Source organism: Pipistrellus kuhlii, unplaced genomic scaffold (assembly GCF_014108245.1).
Source record: "Pipistrellus kuhlii isolate mPipKuh1 unplaced genomic scaffold, mPipKuh1.p scaffold_m20_p_3, whole genome shotgun sequence".
Lineage (NCBI taxonomy): Eukaryota > Metazoa > Chordata > Mammalia > Chiroptera > Vespertilionidae > Pipistrellus > Pipistrellus kuhlii.
In genome coordinates this window covers 178317866-178338694 of record NW_023425529.1, presented here as the reverse complement: position 1 = coordinate 178338694, position 20829 = coordinate 178317866, and the positions used below count along the sequence as shown (strand labels likewise).

General features: G+C 35.6%; 1 protein-coding gene and 1 non-coding gene across 2 annotated transcripts in view; one reads left to right on the top strand and one right to left on the bottom strand.

The window, feature by feature from the left end:
* PCM1 (pericentriolar material 1) overlaps positions 1–20815 on the bottom strand; it is a 60604-nt gene extending 39789 nt beyond the window's left edge. Inside the window, exons 1-14 of the mRNA XM_036459264.2 lie at positions 20707–20815; positions 18184–18400; positions 15802–15988; positions 14759–14932; positions 14190–14344; positions 13839–14071; positions 9429–9583; positions 9158–9287; positions 7581–7721; positions 6672–6862; positions 5220–5423; positions 2151–2370; positions 1899–2044; positions 1314–1504 (exon numbers count right to left, since the gene is read on the bottom strand). Of these exons, the coding sequence (XP_036315157.1) occupies positions 1314–1504; positions 1899–2044; positions 2151–2370; positions 5220–5423; positions 6672–6862; positions 7581–7721; positions 9158–9287; positions 9429–9583; positions 13839–14071; positions 14190–14344; positions 14759–14932; positions 15802–15988; positions 18184–18274 (2218 nt within the window). The 5' untranslated portion in view covers positions 18275–18400; positions 20707–20815. The remainder of the gene's footprint in view (positions 1–1313; positions 1505–1898; positions 2045–2150; positions 2371–5219; positions 5424–6671; positions 6863–7580; positions 7722–9157; positions 9288–9428; positions 9584–13838; positions 14072–14189; positions 14345–14758; positions 14933–15801; positions 15989–18183; positions 18401–20706) is intronic.
* Positions 10154–10217, top strand: LOC118731021. Its single transcript, XR_004991724.1, has one exon. It is a non-coding gene; the product is annotated as a U7 small nuclear RNA (small nuclear RNA).
* Positions 20816–20829: the final 14 nt, after the last annotated feature.

Below are 20829 nucleotides of genomic sequence, written 5' to 3'. Positions count from 1 at the left end.
TTTATTGAATCACAGTTTATAGCTCAGCCCACTGTTTCAGCATTAGTGATTAAAAAAAAAAAAGATTCCATCCCCTTAAAAGATAAGAATAAGAGTACCTAACATCAAATTACAGGGTGTCAGACTCTACCATAGGCACTCTGCATGTCCTTTCATTCAATGCTTTAAACACTATAAAATAGACATAATCTTTATTTTACCCATGGGAAAACGGACGCAAAAGGCCTGTGCTCTCCAGTCACATCAATTACTCTTACCTGCCATGGCCCTAAACAGTAGCCATACTTCTGACCTCTAAATTCCCTAAGTGATATACTGTTTCACTGCTTTGTAACTAAGTGGTTCCATTGATTAGGAAGCCCTTTCTCTCCCTGGAAATAATTTTTATTCATTTTTTAGCTTAAATAACATATTTTTCTGGAAAATATACATTCCCTGATGATCTCTTGCCCCAAGTAACAGTAGATCAATCACCTCATTTGTATCTGCAGTACTGCACTAGGCATTTATTAATATTCTTAGCTCCCTCACTAGACTTTAAGTTCCTTAAAGTCTTAGATTTAATCATCTTTGAATCCAGTCACTTGTCACTTACTAGTATATAGTGTCTGGCACATAATGTGTGCAGAAAAAAACGACTGAATAAAAGCCTAAGGTGAATAAAATTAAATGTAAGCCTAAACTAAGCACTCACCTTTAGCCTAGCAGTATATCTCCCTGCCGAGACATGAAGCTCCTCTACAGTTATTCATTTTACTCTGTTTAAACAGTGCCTGATGTACAGTTGCCACTGGATACATCAATTCCCTTTCTCCTTAATAGTTAAATAATTCAAAGATATAAGACTTAGCAATAATTAATAATAGTTTACTTAATTCCATTAGCAACCATAATAATAATAAACTTAAATGTTCACTATAAAGAATCAAAGTAGCCGGGACTGGTTTGGCTCAATGGATAGAGCATCAGCTTGGGGACTGAAGGGTCCCGGGTTCGATTCCGGTCAAGGGCATGTATAATATCTTGGTTGCGGGCATATCCCCGGTGGGGGGTGTGCAGGAGGCGGCTGATCGATGACTCTCTCATCGATGTTTCTATCTATCTCTCTCCCTTCCCCTCTGTACAAAATCAATAAAATATATTAAAAAAAGAAAAAAAAAAAAAGAATCAAAGTAGAGAAGAGTTTCTAACTTTCTTAGCAAGTATTTTCTACCAGTCCAAAAGAGACTGATAAATATTCATGCAACAGACAAACAATACTCTAAAACGCTTTTGTTCTTATTTATTTTTCCTTTAGATTTTCAGTCACTTACCTGGTGCAAATGATGAAAAATTAGTAAACCCAGGTAGGTTAAACAGATTTACAGGCTGTGTTGGAAAGCTGAAGGGACAAAATAAACTGGGAGAAGGAGGGGGTGGTGCATTACTGCCCCTTTTCTTGTTTCCAGGTTTTTCTGGATGCTGATTTTGTTGGCGCATAAGTTCATTTAGCATTTGTTTCAATCTATAAAAATTTAAGAAGTTGGTAATTTAAGAATCAGGTATATTAACTCACAGTACATTCAGAACGAATATGTGTAAGAAGTGATTCATGCAAAACTGACTGACTGCTCTGATATTCACTACAACAAATATTTGCTTGTCCTGCAGGCTCTTAGGATCAAAAACTGCACTTAGCGTTTTATTAGATAATAGATATAATTATAAGAAACTCTTTTTCTTATCTGCTTCTTTACTGAGGTATGTTACATACCATATAATTCACCTAATGTAATGTGACAGAGAATTTTTGCATATATAATTTGGCTCATGCTCTTTGTCCCAGAAGATAATGGCAATACCACTGCTCAGTTTTAGCACTTACAATAGAGTTTCACTATTTCCAAGAAACTGATTACCTTTGTACATTATTCTGTTGCCATGTTAGCTGAGTGTAGCACTGGTTCAACTGGTGCATTATAAGGTGCACTTGAGGAGATGCAACATTGCTGGGCATAACACTGTAGGGACCTGTGAGGAGAGTTTGGAGCAGACAAGACAGAGCCTATGGAAAGAAAAATATTTCATAATATTTTACTAATGACTCGAGAAAAGTGTGGACTATTTCAAAAACAAGATAAATTTTTTTTTACTTTCATAGTGAACTTTACCTGCTGGTCTTGCATCAAAGTCTGACAAATACTGACACTGAAATCAAGTTGTTTCTTTAGCTGATTAATTTGTTCTTGCCATTGTTCTTTCTCTTCTACATATGAGAGTTCTGACACCCAGCGAAGGTTTTCCTGACGCTGCATGCTGATATTCTGTTGCCTTGTCTTGGCTAATGGACGGCAATTTCCATCTTCTGGAAAACGGCGATTATTCTTCCATCTAATACAAGATTTAAAGCATTGGGTCATCACATATAATTATTTGGCTTTTAAAATCTAGCAACAAACTACAGGCCACTATTCTCTTTTTAAGTTAAAGAACTCAAAAAGCATGAAAAATAAAGGGGATAAAGATTCTGGGTTTTTAGCCTTATACTGTACAATTATCATATTTTACTCTTTCCCAGTGTTTTTCACTTATGTCTTAAACAGAAGTGCCCATATAATTCTACGTGTTGCAAAATAAAAATGTATCACAAGCATTTTTCCATTCTTCATGTTATAAGCTTAGCCACATTACACTATCAGGTGGAATTACTTCACCATCTTTTACTCATCAAACATTTTTCACTATTGTAACTAACTATATAATCAGTATCTTTGTATACTTTTTTTCATTCCCTACGATTTTTATTTTTTAAATATATTTTTATTGATTTCTGAGAAAAAGGAAGAGGGAGTGAGAGATAGAAACACCAATGATGAGAGAGAATCACTGATCAGCTGCCTCCTGCATGCCCCCTACTGGGGATTGAGCCCGCAACCCAGTCATATGCCCTTGCCTGGAATCAAACCCAGGACCTTTTGGACCTCAGGCCAACAATCTATACTGAGTCAAACCGGCTAGGTTCTATGATTTTTAAATGTTTGCTAACCTCCCCGAAAAAAGCAAAATCAAAGCTTATGAATCCTGATCCAGTATAGCTGGAATATATCTCAATAACACTCTTGTGATATAATAAAAATATATATTTTGAGCCCTAGCTGGTATTGCACAGAGAATAGAGCATTGGCCCTAGGACCTAAGAGTCCCAGATTTAATCCAGTTAAGGGCATGTACTTGTTTGCAGGCTCAATCCCAGCCATGGTTGGGGCCCTGTGAGAGGCAATCAATTGACTTATCTCTCTGTGCAGAGAGGCAACTAATCTATGTTTCTTTCTCTCATGAATGTTTCTCTGTCTCTCCCCAACCTTTCAAAAATATCCTTAGGTAAGGATTAACAGAAACTATGTATGTAGTTTTTGAAAGGTGAAAGAATTAAGAAGAAGAATAAAAATAAAAAAAAATAAAAAAAGACCTTTTAGGCACAGACAACAGCATGGTGATTACCAGAAGGAAAGGGGGTTTGGGTGAAGTAGAAGAAGGTTTAGGGAGCATAAATGGTGATGGAAGGAGACTTGGCATGGAGTGGTAAATACACAATACAATATACAGATAATATATTACAGAATTATACAAATAGAGCTACCATACAACCAAGCACTCCCTCTCCTGGGTATATACCCGAAAAACTCTAAATCATGTATCACAAACATACACGCACCCCTATGTTCACTGCATCATCATTCACAGTGGCCAAGACATGGAAACAACCAAAGTGTCCCGCAATAGGAGAATGGACAAAGAAGACATGGTACATATACACAATGAAATATTATTCAGCCAAAATGATGAAATACTGCCATTTGCAGCAACATGGATAGACCTTGATAACATTATGCTAAGTGAAATGTGTCAGTTAGAAAAAGCTAAGAACCATATGATTTCAATCATGGGGGCGATAAAACTGAAATTCGTGAACACGAGCAGCAGTGTGGTGATCACCAGAGGGAAGAGATAAAGGGAGAGAAGGAAAGGAGTCCTAATATAAGGTGACAGGAGAAGATTTGACTTTGGATGGTGGGAACATGATCAAGATACAGATATTGTAACATAGAAACCCATACCTAAAACATGTATAGTCATGTTTACCAATGTCATCCCAGTTAATTTAATAAATATTTAAAAAATAAAAATTCAAAGAGAATTATACACATAAAACTCCCAATAAATTCAATTAAAAATATTTGTCCCAGGTTTCCAGCAGAGCTCCTACAACTCTTGGCACCCTGAGTATCCTGTGTTTTTCATAAAGTGCCCCTTTCCAGCATATCTGAGTTTCTGCTAATACCTCTTGGCAGCCCCGAGGTAGCTTCATGAGGGGACCTGATGGCCAGAAAAACTAGCCAGGCGACTAGAGAAGTTGGAGCTTTCAGCCCTATTTCCCAAACTCCAAGGACGATAGAGGAGGAGGCAGAGATTAAGCTGGACTGTCAAAAGCCAATGATTTAATCAACTAAGCCTGTGAAATGAAGCCTCCATTAAACCACTAAACGAAGCATTGTTAGCTGAGCTTCCGGGTTGGTGAACACACTGGAGTGCAGGAAGGGTGATGCATCCAGAGCACATGTGTCAAACACAAGGCCCGCGGGCCAAATCCGTCCCGCCAGGCCTTGCAATGTGGCCCGCACCGCGCTGTCATCACTGCACTCCGCTGCGTTTCCATCACAATAACAGTTTATGACTGTTCAGTAAACCATTCGGCCCGCGATTTAGGCTGGATTTTAGATTTTGGCCCCTTCTCTGATTGAGTTCGACACCCCTAATCCAGAGGGTACTGAAGCTCTGCAACCTCATCCCTCAAATCCTGCCTATAAATCTCTTCCATTGGCTGTTCCTGAGTTGTATCCTTCATAATAAACCAATACATGTAAGCATTTTTCTAAGTTCTGTGAGTTGTTTTAGCAAATTATGAAACCTTAAGAGGGGTTGTGGGAACCCCCAAATTAGTAGCCATGTCAGACAGAAAGGTCGGTTCCTTGGGGACTTACAACTGACATCAGAAGTGACAGCAGTCTTGGCGGATTGAATACCTTAACTTGTGGAATCTGCCCTAACTCCAACTAGTTAAGTGTCAGAATTGAACTATACTGTAGGATCCCCCATCGGTCAGGGAATCAAAGAATCTCTTGGTGTCAGAAAAACCTGAAACTCTTCAAATCAAGCAAAGAATTAAAACAGAAACTAACCTATTTTTAGTTTCCTTTACACTGTAAGAGTTCTGATTCATGCTGTTAGGAGAATACAGAGAAAAGTTTTCATTGGAACTGGCATCTTGCTCTTCTTCTTCCTCCTCTTCATCTGTCCGAACAACTCCTTCAGAAAGGTAACCATCTTCATCTCCTTCTTCATCTAGTGCACACTGGGTAGAACCTCCCCAAGTTGCCATTGTCCTAGAGATTAAGAGACAAAAAAGCCAAGAGATGAGCTAAATACTTTACTACCATGTGCCAGACACTGTACCAAACATATATGTACACGCAAATGTGCGTGTGTGTATATAAAAATCTCATTTAATCTTAGTAACTATATGAGTATTCTAAATTATATATAGAATACATTTCCTCTGCCTTCCATAAAACAATTCTTCCAATTAAAACAGTAATCATATTCTCTGAACATTTTTTCCTAAACTACACCTTCCTCAATTTTCCTTTGAGTGACAGTTTTCTAGATCAATACCATTCTTGTCCAATACCATTCTCTGAACAGTAGTGATGATCTATAACTGTGCTGTCCAACACAGTTGCCACTAGGTACATTAACCAATGAACACTTAAAATATGGCTGACGTAATTGAGAAAATGTTTTATTTTTATTTAATTTTAACTTAGATACCTCTAAACTCTATCTTGTGACTGTCATGTTGGATAGTACAATTCTAGAACCTATATTCTAAAATCTAGATGGCTTATCAAAGCTATCCAAAGAACTTGCAGTATAAATGTATAATATTCAGAACAGAATAGAATACTAAAGATGTAGTTTGATCACTAAATATGTATGGGGACTCCACAAATAGGAGAAGTTCTTCTAAGAGGAAGAAGAGATAGGCTTGGGTGCAATGTTCCAGAAATGCCATCTGAAAATACCAAAATGTAAAGTCACAACACATTTGAATTCCAAATTTTAGATCTGAACACTACTATCCAGATAGTAACTGACTAATATTAAAAATGACCAAGTCTTTTAGAAATATTCTTAATATGAAAATTTCAAATTCAAATCCTAAAAACTAAATGTCTTATTATAATAAAATGTTTTAAGATCCTTAGAAACCTTACAAATAGCAAATACTCAATTTAAGTTAAAAAAAAAAAAGTGCGTATTTCTGGCCTGATGTAGTAGCACTATGAAGTATCAAGGTTAAAGCTTAGCTAAGTTTTCTTTTTATATGCTTAAAACTTAACTAAGAAAATAAAGGTCATACACTCAAGAAAATCTAGACCATTATTTAAGTGTCTTAATAATTTAAAATAAGTTGATGCTATGAGAACTTTGAACAGAAAGTAACTCAATTTAGTGAAACTGAGGCACCAAGGTGATACTTAAATATTATCTTCACTACCACAGCAAATTTGTACAGAGGGAAACAAGACTGCCTATCCTACAAGCCACAGGTAGATTTAAACAACTCTTACTTGTCTGTTCTACTTTGTTGTGGAGTGCACAGATTTTCAGATCCATCGCTTCTCAATGAAACAGCCACTGGAGATACAGTTCCAGCTATACCTTGCCTCCTCTGATGTTCAGCCATCAGAGCTTCAAGCTGCTTTCTTCTCTGTCGCAGCTCTTCCCTTAAAATTTCATGTCTTCGCATTTCTGACCATAGCTATTAATTTAAAAATTAGAAAAAAGTAAAGTAGTTGGATTTCTCTTCCCCTTAAAGAACAATAGGCTAATACTATTGTCACTACCAATTAATACTTCTATTCTCACTCTATTCTTATTACACTGAAATATTCATGAAGGTTAAAAATGTTAATTATGAATAAGAAAAAATTAGGCACTTATTAATTCTTAAAGGAAACAAGTAGCACCCAAATATAAACTATTTAGAAAAGTTATGTTTCCTATAAATCACATAAAAATGAGGGAAAATACCAAAGGATAGGTCTTTCTAACTGAAATTATTGCTATTTGTTGCAACTGTCCTTTACATATAATTCTACCAAATATTTGCTAATAAATATCAAGACTATTTTGAAGAGATCCTAACTTAATTACTTAAAAATATATATATTTCCTCCCCAAACTAAAAGACATACAGGCTACATTTAAAAACATATTTCACAGATAATGTTTCCTTCTTAAGTTGTGACTTATACAGCATGAGGAATACATAGTCAATAACGCTGTAATAACTATGTATGGTGTCAGATGGGTACTAGACTTATCATGGTGATTACTTCATAAGGTATATAAATGTCTAATAAACTATGTTATGCACCTGCAACTAATATAATATTGTATTCAACTGTATGTGAAAATAAATTTTAAAACAATATGTGACTTAAGACTAAAGAACAACAGGGTACATTATACAATACCTCATTATTTACTACTGAAGAATCGTCAGGCTCAAAAACAGATTTGCTTGCATTGGTTTCATTTTCATTAACAGTTGGGGTTGAAGTAACAGCTGGCATATATTTTTTTGTGGGACAATTACCAGCACTAGTGGTTGTCAGCTAAAAAAAGGATTAGAAACATTATGAAGAATTAAAGCAATTATGTTAATTTCATAAAAACAGCTATTATACTACTCCTCTAGGGTTCTAGTGACATATTTAATTTGTTATTATCAGACCTCAACTGCTATCATGATTCAAAGAAAATCTGACATAATAAAAGAAAGATAAAAGCACAGACTAAAGCTGATGAGTAGTAACCAACCTTCAGAAACAAGAGAGATAAGAAGCTGATAAAATGTTACTGTGGAAAATTTCATATACTCAACCCAACTCAGGTATGTATTCCTCTGGACATTATTTAGATTGGGGACAAGGAAAAAGAGATTATAGTGGAAAAGGTAAGTCTAGAAAATACATTAGAAATATCATTTGATATGTTTCCCTTCCTTTGAAAATAAAACCTGACTGAAGAATAAACTTAACCAATAAATTTTAGAGAGAAAAAACAAATCTCAAAAAGAACTGGTATTTCCTTCCCATATTAATGCTATCACTATTATCTGACTTGGTCAAAGACTGTTCATTCTCTGTTCAATATCAAAGACCTAAGCATGGGATACTATTAATAAGCAAAGGTATATATAGTTAATATTCAAGCTAAAAATGAAACATTTTAATTTCCTTAGATAACACATAATGGCTTAAGAACTTTATAATTTTAGACCAGTAAAAATGGAAATGCTAGTCCCTGAAATGCAAAGCTGAAACCACAATATTTTATTTTTTAATTCTTTATTGAAGATTTGTAGAAAAACTACTCTTTGGGTTTTATTTAACTCATTTAAAAAAATCTAATTAATTGCTAGATTTTCTGGTACACAGTCATAATACGTGTGAATATGGTTCATTTTCTTTCTTTCCGAATCTTTGGCATTTTACTCATCTTGATTTATGTTTTTTTCACTAGCTAAGGCCTGACAATGTTGTAAAAAGTGATCTCTTTGAAGTTCATTGGAACCTAGAAATGTTAAACCAGAGTATTTTTAAAAAAAATATATATTTTATTGATTTTACACAGGGAGGAATTGAGAGGGACAGAGTTAGAAACGTTGATGAGAGAGAAACATCGATCAGCTGCCTCTTGCACACCCCCTACTGGGGATGTGCCCGCAACCAAGGTACATGCCCTTGACCGGAATCGAACCCGGGACCCTTCAGTCCGCAGGCCGGCGCTCTATCCACTGAGCCAAACCGGTCCCGGCATATTTTAACAGTTATATTCATATTCTGAGTCTCTAGCTAGCTAACCCAACAAGTGGTATCTTTCACAGTGCAGATGTGTATCCCTAAAACAGTTCATCAGTTCAACCATTTCATTAATCATAAAATTAACAGAAATAAATCTATCTTATCAATACTAGAAAGAGTACTTTCAATTGATACTGGGTTTTAGACATCTTTTTCAGACAGAAAGAGAGAAATTTCCTAATTACCTGCAGGTCAGGACATGCCTTTTGCAATGCTTGAATTTTCTCTTGAATCTTAATCAGTTTCTTTCTTTCTTCCTGCAACTGTTTGAGCTCTCTCTGTTGCTGCTGTAGTTTAGCCTCATAAAATTTCTCTCTATAATTAAAATGACATTATATTTTGGACTCCAGTAAATCTGATAACATTAAGCATGATGTAATACACTACACCCAGCCAGTACTTTCTCTATAACAAACACTACATTTTCATTAAATGAAGGCTATAAGCTTAACATACCTTGCCTTTTCATTTACTCCAGCATCTTTTGGGGTTTTATTGGCATTTCCTCTATTGTTATTTGCATTTTGCTTGGTGCCTTCTTCTGCTGGGTAGAAATCATCCAAATGTGAAGTACTGGCAGAAACAGCTCCTTGATCTGCTGCATCATCATCCTAAAAACACATCATTATATTAAATAATCTTGATAAATCTAATTCATACCTTAGTAAATACCACTAGTCTGTCAAAGTTATATAAGAAAAACTAGAGAAGCAGAGAAAATAGTACAGAACACTGAAGTTCATTCTCTACCAATAGTAAGAAATGAAGTATTGAAACTAAAAATAGTATATTAAATATCTGAGCTGCCTATTATCCAGTAATGATAGTATTAAGTTGCCTTTTGTTATTTTGACCAAATACTGAACTATCAAAGAATATGAAGATAAAAAATGTACTACTGAAACTGCAAACTCTTGAATATTAATTTTTCTTAAAATTTAACTTTTACAGTAACAATATCAAATAATCAATGTCCACTGTCACTTGCTTACATAAATTTTTTTCCTTTCCTCACTGGCTTTTGTCTGCCAAACAAGTGCCAATGGCTTGCAATACAAAAACTAATGAGAATATACCATTTCAAATTATTAATCACCCATGGCAATACAAATGAAGTTACTATCTTCCTAAGAGATCTATATTTTATTGAAATCCATGTACTTATTAAAAAATTTAGGGTGTAGTGCTCACAGCTCTTTTTGAATTTGTCTAGCAGGTCTTCCATTTTTTTACCGGAAGGCCCTCAAAAAAAAAGGGGGTAGGGGGGTGGCCAGGGAGAGGTCAATGGGGAAAAAAGGAGACATATGTAATACTTTAAACAATGAAGAATTTTTTTTAAAAAAAAAAGGTTTGGGGTGAACTACTATATTTTCTTAAAAATATTTAATCCTACAGGACTTAAACATCAGACAGGAAACGATAAAAATACTAGAAGCATCCACAGGCAGCAAAATCTCAGACATATGCCAAAAGAACTTCTTCACTGATACTGCCCCCAGGGCAATGGAAGCTAAAGAGAAAATAAACAAATGGGACTACATCAAAATATTATAAAAAGCCTTTTTACAGCAAAAGAAACCATCAACAAAACAACAAGAAAGCGCTGAGGCCGGTTTGGCTCAATGGATACAGCGTCGGCTTGGGGACTGAAGGGACCCGGGGTTCGATTCCGATCAAGGGCATGTACCTTGGTTGCGGGCATATCCCCAGTAGGGGGTGTGCAAGGGGCAGCTGATCGATGACTCTCTCTCATCGATGTTTCTAGCTCTATATCTCTCTCCCTTCCTCTCTGTACAAAATCAATAAAATATATTAAAAAACAAACAAACAAACAAACAAACAAAAACAAGAAAGCCCACGGTGTGGGAGAAAATATTTGCAAATGTTACTACTGATAAAGGTTTAATCTCCAACATCTATAGACAGCTTATACAACTAAATAAAAGGATGATTAAGAAATGGGCAATGAACCTAAATAGAATATTTTCAAAAGAAGACAGAAGGAAGGCCAAAAGGCACATGAAAACATGCTCAAAGTAACTAATTATCCGAGAGATGCAAATCAAAACAACAATGTGGTACCATCTCACACCTGTCAGAATGTCCAACATCAACAAACGACAAGTGTTGGCGAGGTTGCGGAGAAAAAGGAACCCTCGTGCACTGCTGGTGGGAATGCAGACTAGTGCAACCACTGTGGAGAACAGTGTGGAGTTTCCTCAAAAAACTGAAAATGGAACTCCCATTTGACCCAGTAATCCCACTCCTAGGAATATATCCCAAGAAACTAGAAAGGATATATGCACCCCTATGTTCATAGCAGCACAATCTACAATAGCCAGAATTTGAAAACAGCCTAGGTGCCCGTCAGCAGATGATTGGATCCAAAAACTATGGCACATCTACACAATGGAATACTATGCTGCCATAAAAAATAAGGAATTCTCATCATTTGCAGCAACCTGGATGAAATTGGAGAACATCATGCTGAGTGAAATAAGCCAATTAATGAAAGAGAAACACCATATGACCTCACTCATTTATGGATAATAAAGAACATTATAAACTGATGAACCAAAAGATAGATATAGAGACAGTAAAGCAACAAGCAGACTGTCAAATTACAGTGGGGAGGGGAGGGAGATATGGGGGAGATAATAGATCAACCGAAGGACTTGTATACATGCATATAAGTACAACCAATGGACATAAAACTCTGGGGAGGGAGGGTATGTTTGGGAGGGAGGAAGGGGGGGGAAAAAAAAATTAATCTTAGCCTGGTGAGTGTGGGTCAGTGATTAGCATCAACCTATGAAGTAGGAAGTCATGGTTCGATTCCAGGTCAAGGCACACTGATGATTTTTTATCTCTCTATCTCTCCCTTCCTCATTGAAATCAATAAAAGTATATTAAAAATTTTTTAACTCTATATAGTTTATATTTACTCAATATTATTATTTGCTTTAGAAGCTGTTTTACTTTTTTCTAATGGTAATATTGTCATATAATCAAAGTTCAAAAGTAAAAAAGACATTTAGAAAAGTCTTCTTTCCATCTCTGTCCCCAACTGACTACTTTCTCCATAGGTAACTAATATCAATTTATGTACCCCACACGTATAATTTGTATAAGCAAATATATTTACGTGTATATACACACTTATATGTGTTTGTATGTATGTGTTTATAAAATAGCCTTTCTTATATTAGGGAAAACTTGGAAAAAGCCAAACACCAATTCTAGTAATGGTTAAACAAGCTATAGTGTAGCAATATAAAAAATGTAATCAATTATGAGAAAAAGGACTCATACACCACTGTTTAGATATCAATTAATAGACTCACTTTAGAGAGCAGTTAAGTGGTGTCCATTAAAATTGATAAGTGCATAAAATCTAACATAGCAGCCCTAACCGGTTTGGCTCAGTGGATAGAGCGTCTACCTGGGGACTCAAGGGTCTCAGGTTCAATTCCGGTCGGGGGCATGTACCTTAGTTGCAGGCACATCCCCAGTAGCGGGTGGTTGATCAATATTTGTCTCTCATTGATGTTGGTAACTATCCCTCTTCCCTTCTTTGTAAAAAAAATCAATAAAATATATTTTTTAAAAATCTAACATAGCAATTCCACTTCTTATATGCTCTTGAAAAACACAAATGCAGCCAGTGGCTCAGTTAGTTGGAATGTCGTCCTGAACACTGAAAAGGTTGAAGGGGTTTGATTCCCAGTCAGGCACATATGGGAGGCAACTTATCAATCTCAATCACTCTCTCTCACACACACACAAATCAATCAATAAAAAATATATATTCTGCCGAAACCGGTTTGGCTCAATGGATAGAGTGTCGGCTTGGGGACTGAAGGGTCCCGGGTTCGGTTCCGGTGAGGGGCAGGTACCTTGGTTGCGAGCATATCCCCAGTGGGGGGTGTGCAAGAGGCAGCTGATTGATGACTCTCTCTCATCGATGTTTCTAACTCTCTATCTCTCTCCCTTCCTATCTGTACAAAATCAATAAAATATATTTTTAAAAAATTGCTAAAAAAAACCCCATACATATATATTCTTGGAATGCACAAAGAGAGTTGGGCAACAATATCACTGGAATATTCCAAGTAGTAAAAAACTGGAAACAACAGAAGTATAAATCAGTAGGAGTCAGATTAACTAAATTAAGGTCTGTTAATACTACAGAAAACTCTGTTGCAGCTAATAAGAATTGTATTTAATACATACCACAAACACACACATACATATGCAGTATGATTTACATTTTATAATTAGTTTTCTATACAATATTTCACAATTATTTATAATTATATAGGAATATATATGCTAATATAAAAAGTTCTCCAAGACATTGTGAAGTGGGGAAAAAAAGCAAACTGTAAGTAATACTTATATGTAGAATTTAAAAAAACAAAGAACAAATAAAACAGAAATGAACTCACAGAAACAAAAAACAAACTGATAGGAGGGGAGGTTGGGGTCATGGGTGAAAAGGATTAAAAAGGGGAGATTGGCAGTTACAAAAATAGTCACAACAATATAAAGTACAGCTAGGAAATACAGTCAGTAATATTGTAATAATCATGTATAATATTAGATGGGTACTACACTTATCAAGCTGATTACTTCATAAACTATGTCCAATCACTATTCTGTACACTTTCAACTAATATAACATTGTATGTCAACTGTAGTTGAAAAATAAATTTAAGTGCTAAGCATGTAAAGTGGGCATATAGCAAGAACTTAATACGTAAATATGTACTACTATAATTATGTCATGTAATTGTCAAAATACATAAATTTTACCTTGTCAGACTGTACTATTTGACAGTTTTTTAAAAACCAAGCAGTACTTGCCTGTACCATAGCAACAAGATCTTGTAATTGCCTAAGTTTCTGTTTTGCAGCCATAAGTCTATTGATCTTCTGTTCAAATTCAGCATCCTCGGGAGCCTCATCAGCCACACTGCTCCTGTGACTAGACAATGAAGCTCCACTAGCACCCTCATCTTCTGCTTCCTCCTCCTCTTCATCATCTTCACCTTGTGCAACATGAATCCCCTGTTCTCCTTCTCTATTATATCGACAATCTGCTAAAAACAGGTATCATTGAAATCCATAATTTCATAAACTTAAAGAGTGCTAAAGAAAGAAAATCTACTTCCCAAGAACAATATGGCAAACATCTCTGTGAATAGTCATTCTTACCTAAAGGAGGCATGTTTAAAGCCCTTATGTTGGCTGCAGATCTGTTGTTAATTTCACAATTAGAATGAACTGATCTGCCATCTCTATTATTAGAAACACACTGTGCATTGGAATTACTGTTTACTTCATTCCAGGTGGCAGCTACTTGGGGATTTCTAAAAAAAAGAAAACAACTTTGTTATTTAAAGTAAAAATAATAATAATAATAATAATAATAATAACAACAACCACCAAGGTGTAGAATTGCTGATAAAGTACTTCTAAACTATGAACATCATTGGCTTTTCCACATTTAAATTCATACTATGAATAACTGGCACATGCTTTTCATTAACTTCTGCAAATTAGAAACTTAAAACATTTGAAAAGTCAAAATTATACCTAAAATTAAAGAGGTAGAAAAATGCTAATTTAGATACTTCTTATAATTTACTTGCATTTGATCTAACAAATAGCAAACTTACTAAACTACTATACTCAACTCTTCCCTATTTTGTACACAAATCAATTAAGATTACACTGACCAAAACAGCAGACTTACAGGAGAAAAGTCAAATAAAAGTTCTTACCGAATGTTAGTAACAGGCTCAGAATTTTCATTCTCAGAATCATATTCTGACTCTTCAGTTTCTTCATCTTTTGTGTTTTCATTTACAGCATCTGTCATCATATCTGATGTTTGTTCATAATAATGAACTAATTCTCTTAGTTCATTCAATCTCTTTCGAACTTCATTTAACTTCCTGATAAACATATATACATATAATAACTATTTTAGCAAAGTAAAGCATGCATTATTTTCATGTAATAGCAGCCAACACAAACAAAACTTAAGTCTAGTCAAATATCCAGGGGCTATGACTGTAATTAAATTTAAAATATAGTCTACTCCAAATCTCATTGCTTTATTTTTTCATGCTGTGTTAGGGACAAAAACATATTAAAGAGTTCCAAGTGTTCATTTTAAGCAGGTATGGATGTTAACAGCTTAAAACGCAATGTCAGAAATATTCCTAGATTTCTTAATATGTATCTAAAATGAGAAGTACAAAATACTCAATTTGAATACTAGCTCTCAGGCAAATCAGGTATGCAGACATTATTGAGCATTTGTAGAAATCTAAAAGGATATCATGTTTACCAAAAAATGACCAGCTTATGTTTTTATTAAGTGCCAGGAGGCATGCCAATGCTTTTTAATCCTTAAAACACCTCTGCAAACAAGTATATTATTATCCCTATTTCGCAGATGAAGAAACAGAAGCTAAGTATGGGTAAGTTATTTGTCCACAGTTATTTGTCCTCTATAGCCTTGAAAGACACAAATGCAGAGCTATCTGACTGTAAAGTCAGCCTCTACACCACTTATTTTAACTGTAATTCAGCTGTTTCTAATTCTTTATTTGAAAATGGAAATACATTTGCTCATAGAAATGATCTATATTACAATGTCATCTACCTCCTGGGAAGCCTCAAGATTGCTCATGTAACATACACACACACACTTGTATTACCATATCACTTACGAATGCTTATCATATTAAACAAACCCAGCACTCATCCCCATTATTCAATTTTAATCTATTTAACAATATTTGTAAAAGTGTTTTACTGGAGTTTTTCGGTTGGATTTAGATGGCCTTCGTTTTCACTCTCATTCTGAGGAACCAGAGAAGCAGCAGGGTAAGGAACTGATGCCGTCAGGCTATTGGATTCTCCATTGACAACAGGAGCAGAGGGAGCTGAAGTTGTACTTCTTTGGTCCACAATCCTTTGTGGAGAGGCTGAAGAAGGCACAACTACACACATACAAAAAAAAGTCACCAGAAACAAATATGGCACCAAACATTTATTTACAGTTTATTTGGATGTAGAAAAATAAAAAGCAGAAGTCATTAACATCTTAAATTCTGCATAAATTTTAGAAACTTAATAATATTAACAGAGCACTTATAAACATGACCCTCAACCAAACATAGTTAAAACAGAAAGAAAACGAAAGATGGAAATTGACAAGAACTATGATATTGTACCTACAGTATTTGTCGATAAAGCACAATAAACTTGGTTTCGTTAAGTTTATCAAGGCCACTGTGTATGATGTGCAGTGCACTATCCACAAATCTTTATAAGGCAGCCCTAGCACACAATGTCCTTAGGAGAATACCAAATCTATAGCTGAAAGGAAATTACATTCGGTCTCCAAGCAGAACTTTTCTTATTCCAAAAAATAAAGCAAAATTATTAAAGTGTCTGTGGTATACCCCATACTATGAACTACTACTCAGCAATAAAAAGTTCTAAGTAATGATGGCCAATCCTCTGTAGTCCTTTAGCCACTACATTTTAGTTACTTTTCTGTTCACACAGATAAGACAAAGGTTATCTTATGCCTTCCCGGGCAATAAATGAAGATTAAAAATTTTTGTATGGTACTTTATCTTCCACCACTTTAAAACTATTGTCACTCGTCTCTTTCTCACCGCAGCATCATCACTACTCGTTGCCTACATTATCAACTGCTACAGCTGCTTTCCAGTAATCTCTTCACTCTATTCCCAGGCTGTTCTACCTTTGCTACTGCTTTGCAAAGTTTTCCAGTAGAAAGAAAATGACTTTCTGGCATCATCAGTAAGCAGTGTGCTACTTTCCTATATGAATAATACTGATCACAAGTCCTTGAGTACAACTTTCAAATTTTAGGTTTTGCCCAAACCAGTTTGGCTCAGTGGATAGAGCGTCAGCCTGTGGACTGCAAGGTCCCAGGTTCAATTCCGGTCAAGGGCATGTACATTGGTTGCTGGCAATGGTTACCAGAAACAAATATGGCACCAAACATTTATTTACAGTTTATTTGGATGTAGAAAAATAAAAAGCAGAAGTCATTAACATCTTAAATTCTGCATAAATTTTAGAAACTTAATAATATTAACAATAATCCAGTAGGGGGTGTGCAGGAGGCAGCTGGTTGATGATTCTCTCTCATCGATGTTTCTGTCTATCCCTCTCCCTTCCTCTCTGTGAAAAATCAATAAAATATATATTTTAAAAAATTTTAAGGTTTTCTTAGTTGTGTTAATCTGTTTAGGAAGGCTAAGTGTTGGGATTAGTTTATAGTCGAGAGTAGCAGAATAACAGAGGTCAGGGAAAAGGAGTATGTTTCAGGGTAGAAATATTAAGATTCTTTTGAACATGGCAAAGAAAAGAAAAGGGACGCCAGAAATCTCTCGATTCCTTGTTTTATCGTTAGTAAGAACAGCTGGAATGCTGAAGAAGAATGACCAACTGAGCCTGACCCTACTGACTCCATTTCCAATGCCAGAGCTACTACTGCTGTTTGGGCAAAAGGCAGGAACCAGGCTGGTGAAGACGAGGACAGCAAAAGAGAACTTAGAACTATATCTTAGACAAAGGCAAGGAAAACATCTGCAAAGCAGAAAAGACCGTTTCTATGTATAACTAGGATCATTACTGTCTTTCCTATTCCCACATGAGATGACTAGTTACATATTTTTAAAAGGATGTTTTGGAATTTCTGCATTAAACCATATGTACTACATAAACTTTATTTTACCTCACTTTTTAAAAATATACTTTCATGTTTATAAACCAAGTATTAATTTGGATTAGTTTTTCTTTAAAGGAAAATTTTGAATATGTTAAAACTGCAGTATTATGTCTAAGAATCTAATTACCTTCTACTTTTCCCTTAAATTCTCCCAATTTTCAAGGCCTAACTTCATCCTTTCCCTATTCTGAATTATACAACAGATCTACTATCTATGTGGCTTTAATCATACTGCCTTATTACTTAAAAGCTTTTCACATGCAAGTTCTATCTCCCCATAAAACAAAACAAAACAAAACAAAACTGTCATTTTCTTGAGAAACTATGTGTTCATACACTCACCAAATATTTACTAAGGGACTATTTAGATGCTGCTATTATACTTAAGTGTCTTCTACCTAATACCACTAAGCCAGATTTACTTACATGATGAATTGTTGAGATGTTGATCTCGAAGCGTATGAAGTTCTCCAAGCAGTTTGTCCATTTTTTGTTTCTTCTCCTGTAACACTCTCATTTTGCTAAAAAGTTGACCTTTCTCATCAGGTAAATGTTCTGAAGCTGCTGGATTCCTGCTCTGGGAAACCTCCCGAGTTAATGAAAGACTTTCTGCCTGTCTCCTATTATCTGGAACAGGTAGAGGCTTATAAAAAAAAAAATAGAAGAAAAATAAAAACCAAGGTAATTAAAGGTTGCATCCTCATTTTTAAAAGGCATAAAAATTCTTCATGAGCCCTAGCTGGTTTACCTCAGTAAACAGAGCATCAGCCTGCAGACTGAAGGGTCCAGGTTGCAGGCTTGATCCCCAGTAGAAGGCATGCAGGAGGCAGCCAATCAATGATTCTCTCTCATCATTAATATTCTTACCCTCTCCCCATCTCTGAAATCAATAAAAATATATAAAAAATAAATGTTCTTCCTGAGAGATATATATTTGCCTAGGTTGTAGGGTGGGTAAGTATATGCTTTTCTTATTCCTAAATTGAATAGTGCTTCCTTTTGTGCCACTATTAACATATACATAATTTTATAGACACATGTGATTACACAGTGCCACACTTTATACAAAATAAGCCTTATCAATCCCTCTCTTACCACCACCATAAACTTTTAACTTCTTAAACCTATCAAAGGCTTTCCATTCACTTCTTTCCTATGTTCCTCTATTTAAAATAAATTATGAAAACTTTCAAAATTCCACTAAGATATAGGGAACCACAGCCTATAGAATAAAGAGTAATATGCAAATTGACCCTACGGCAGAATGATCCGGAACGACTGGTTGCTATAAAACACACTGACCACCAGTGGTCAGACACTAATGCAGGAGCTGCCCCCTAGTGGTCAGGGTGCTCCCATAAGGAGAGCTCCACTCAGCCACAAGCCAGGCTGACGACTGCAAGTGCAAAGGTGATGGCGGGAGCCTCTCCCACCTCCTTGGCAGCACTAAGAATGTCCCATTGACAACTTAGGCCTGCTCCCTGCCTAAGCTGTCAGTTGGACATCCCCCAAGGGCTCCCAGGCTGCCAAAGGAATGTCTGACAGCCAGCTTAGGCCTGATCCTCCAGGAAGCAGACCTAAGCTGGCAGGTGGACATCCCCTGAAGGGTCCCAGACTGACAGAGGGTGCAGGCCAGGCTGAGGGACTCCCCCCACCTCCCAGTCACGAATTTTCATGCACTGGGCCTCTAGTATTGAATAAATGCCATTGAGCTCAAATTTTACTGTTTTGCCACATTTGCATCAATTTTCTTTTTTAAAGAGAACGATATAACCTTATAAATACAGCTAAAGCTCTCTATATAAAAATACCCAACCCCATTACTCTTTCCAAAAGTATTAACATGCTTTTAGTCTATAATACCTATGTATGTACTCAAAAAAAAAAATGCATTCTTTATACATTTTTAAACATATACTAAGTGGTACCCTTCTTAAACTTGCATTTTTCATTCCTCAGCTCTAGTTCAGTTACCATACTGGTTAAAGGATTTTGTTCTATGTATACATAAGTTATTAGTCCATTTTCCTGTTCATGGATGAACATTTAGGTTGCTTTTTATTTTTATGCTATTAACACAATGCTGCATGAACATTCTTGTACAAAACATGACTCCTTGTGAACACGGAATTTCTTAAGGTGGGACATTGCAAGATTCCTGGAAAATACGTACTAGATATTGCTAAATATCAGAGTGTTTGGGCCATATTCTTTTCTTTCCAGTTGTTCAGCAGGCAGGTGACAGTGCATCTTCAATCATACTCAATTCCACTGGAAAGGTATTAATTCACCTTTCTTACTCAAGGCCTACAGACTAAAATGTTTGCATTTATATAATTATTTTAAAAGGTCATGCCCTAACCAGTTTGGCTCAGTGGATAGAACGTCGGCCTGCGGACTGAAAGGTTCCGGGTTCAATTCTGGTCAAGGGCATGTACCTTGGTTGCAGGCACATTCCCAGTGGGGGGTGTGCAAGAGGCAGCTAGTCGATGTTTCTCATTGACGTTTCTAACTCTCTGTCCCTCTCAATTCCTTTCTGTGTAAAATCAATAAAATATATTTTTTTTTAAAAAGAAATTATTACAAGGACATAGATTCAAACAAAATAAGTTTAAAATTGTGACCCTTCATCTTTTGAGAGGAAAAAATAACATGTTATTCAGTAGCACACAAAGGGAAAATTTCACTAATCACTTCATTCAAAATAGATTTTCTTCTAATTTATTGTATCTCAAAGTGTAGTCCCTAGACTACCAGCACTAGAACACATGGAAGAAAGCCCACGCTAAATGTATGAATCATAATTTTAAAGGTGGGAAGACTCGCACTAAATAGAAATCTACATTATTTTAACAATCATATTGGATAATACTTATGCTCAGTAAGGTTTGAGCTCCACTGTTTTAATCAATGTGACTTTAAACTCAACTATAGTGAAAAAATTGTTACCTGAGAATCACGAAGCTGATTATGAAAATGCTGAATTAAATCATTCAATTCTTCATTTAGTTCAGATGTGATACTAACTCCCGATAGGCTACCTGCAGTTTCTGGTACAACTGAAAAGAAATT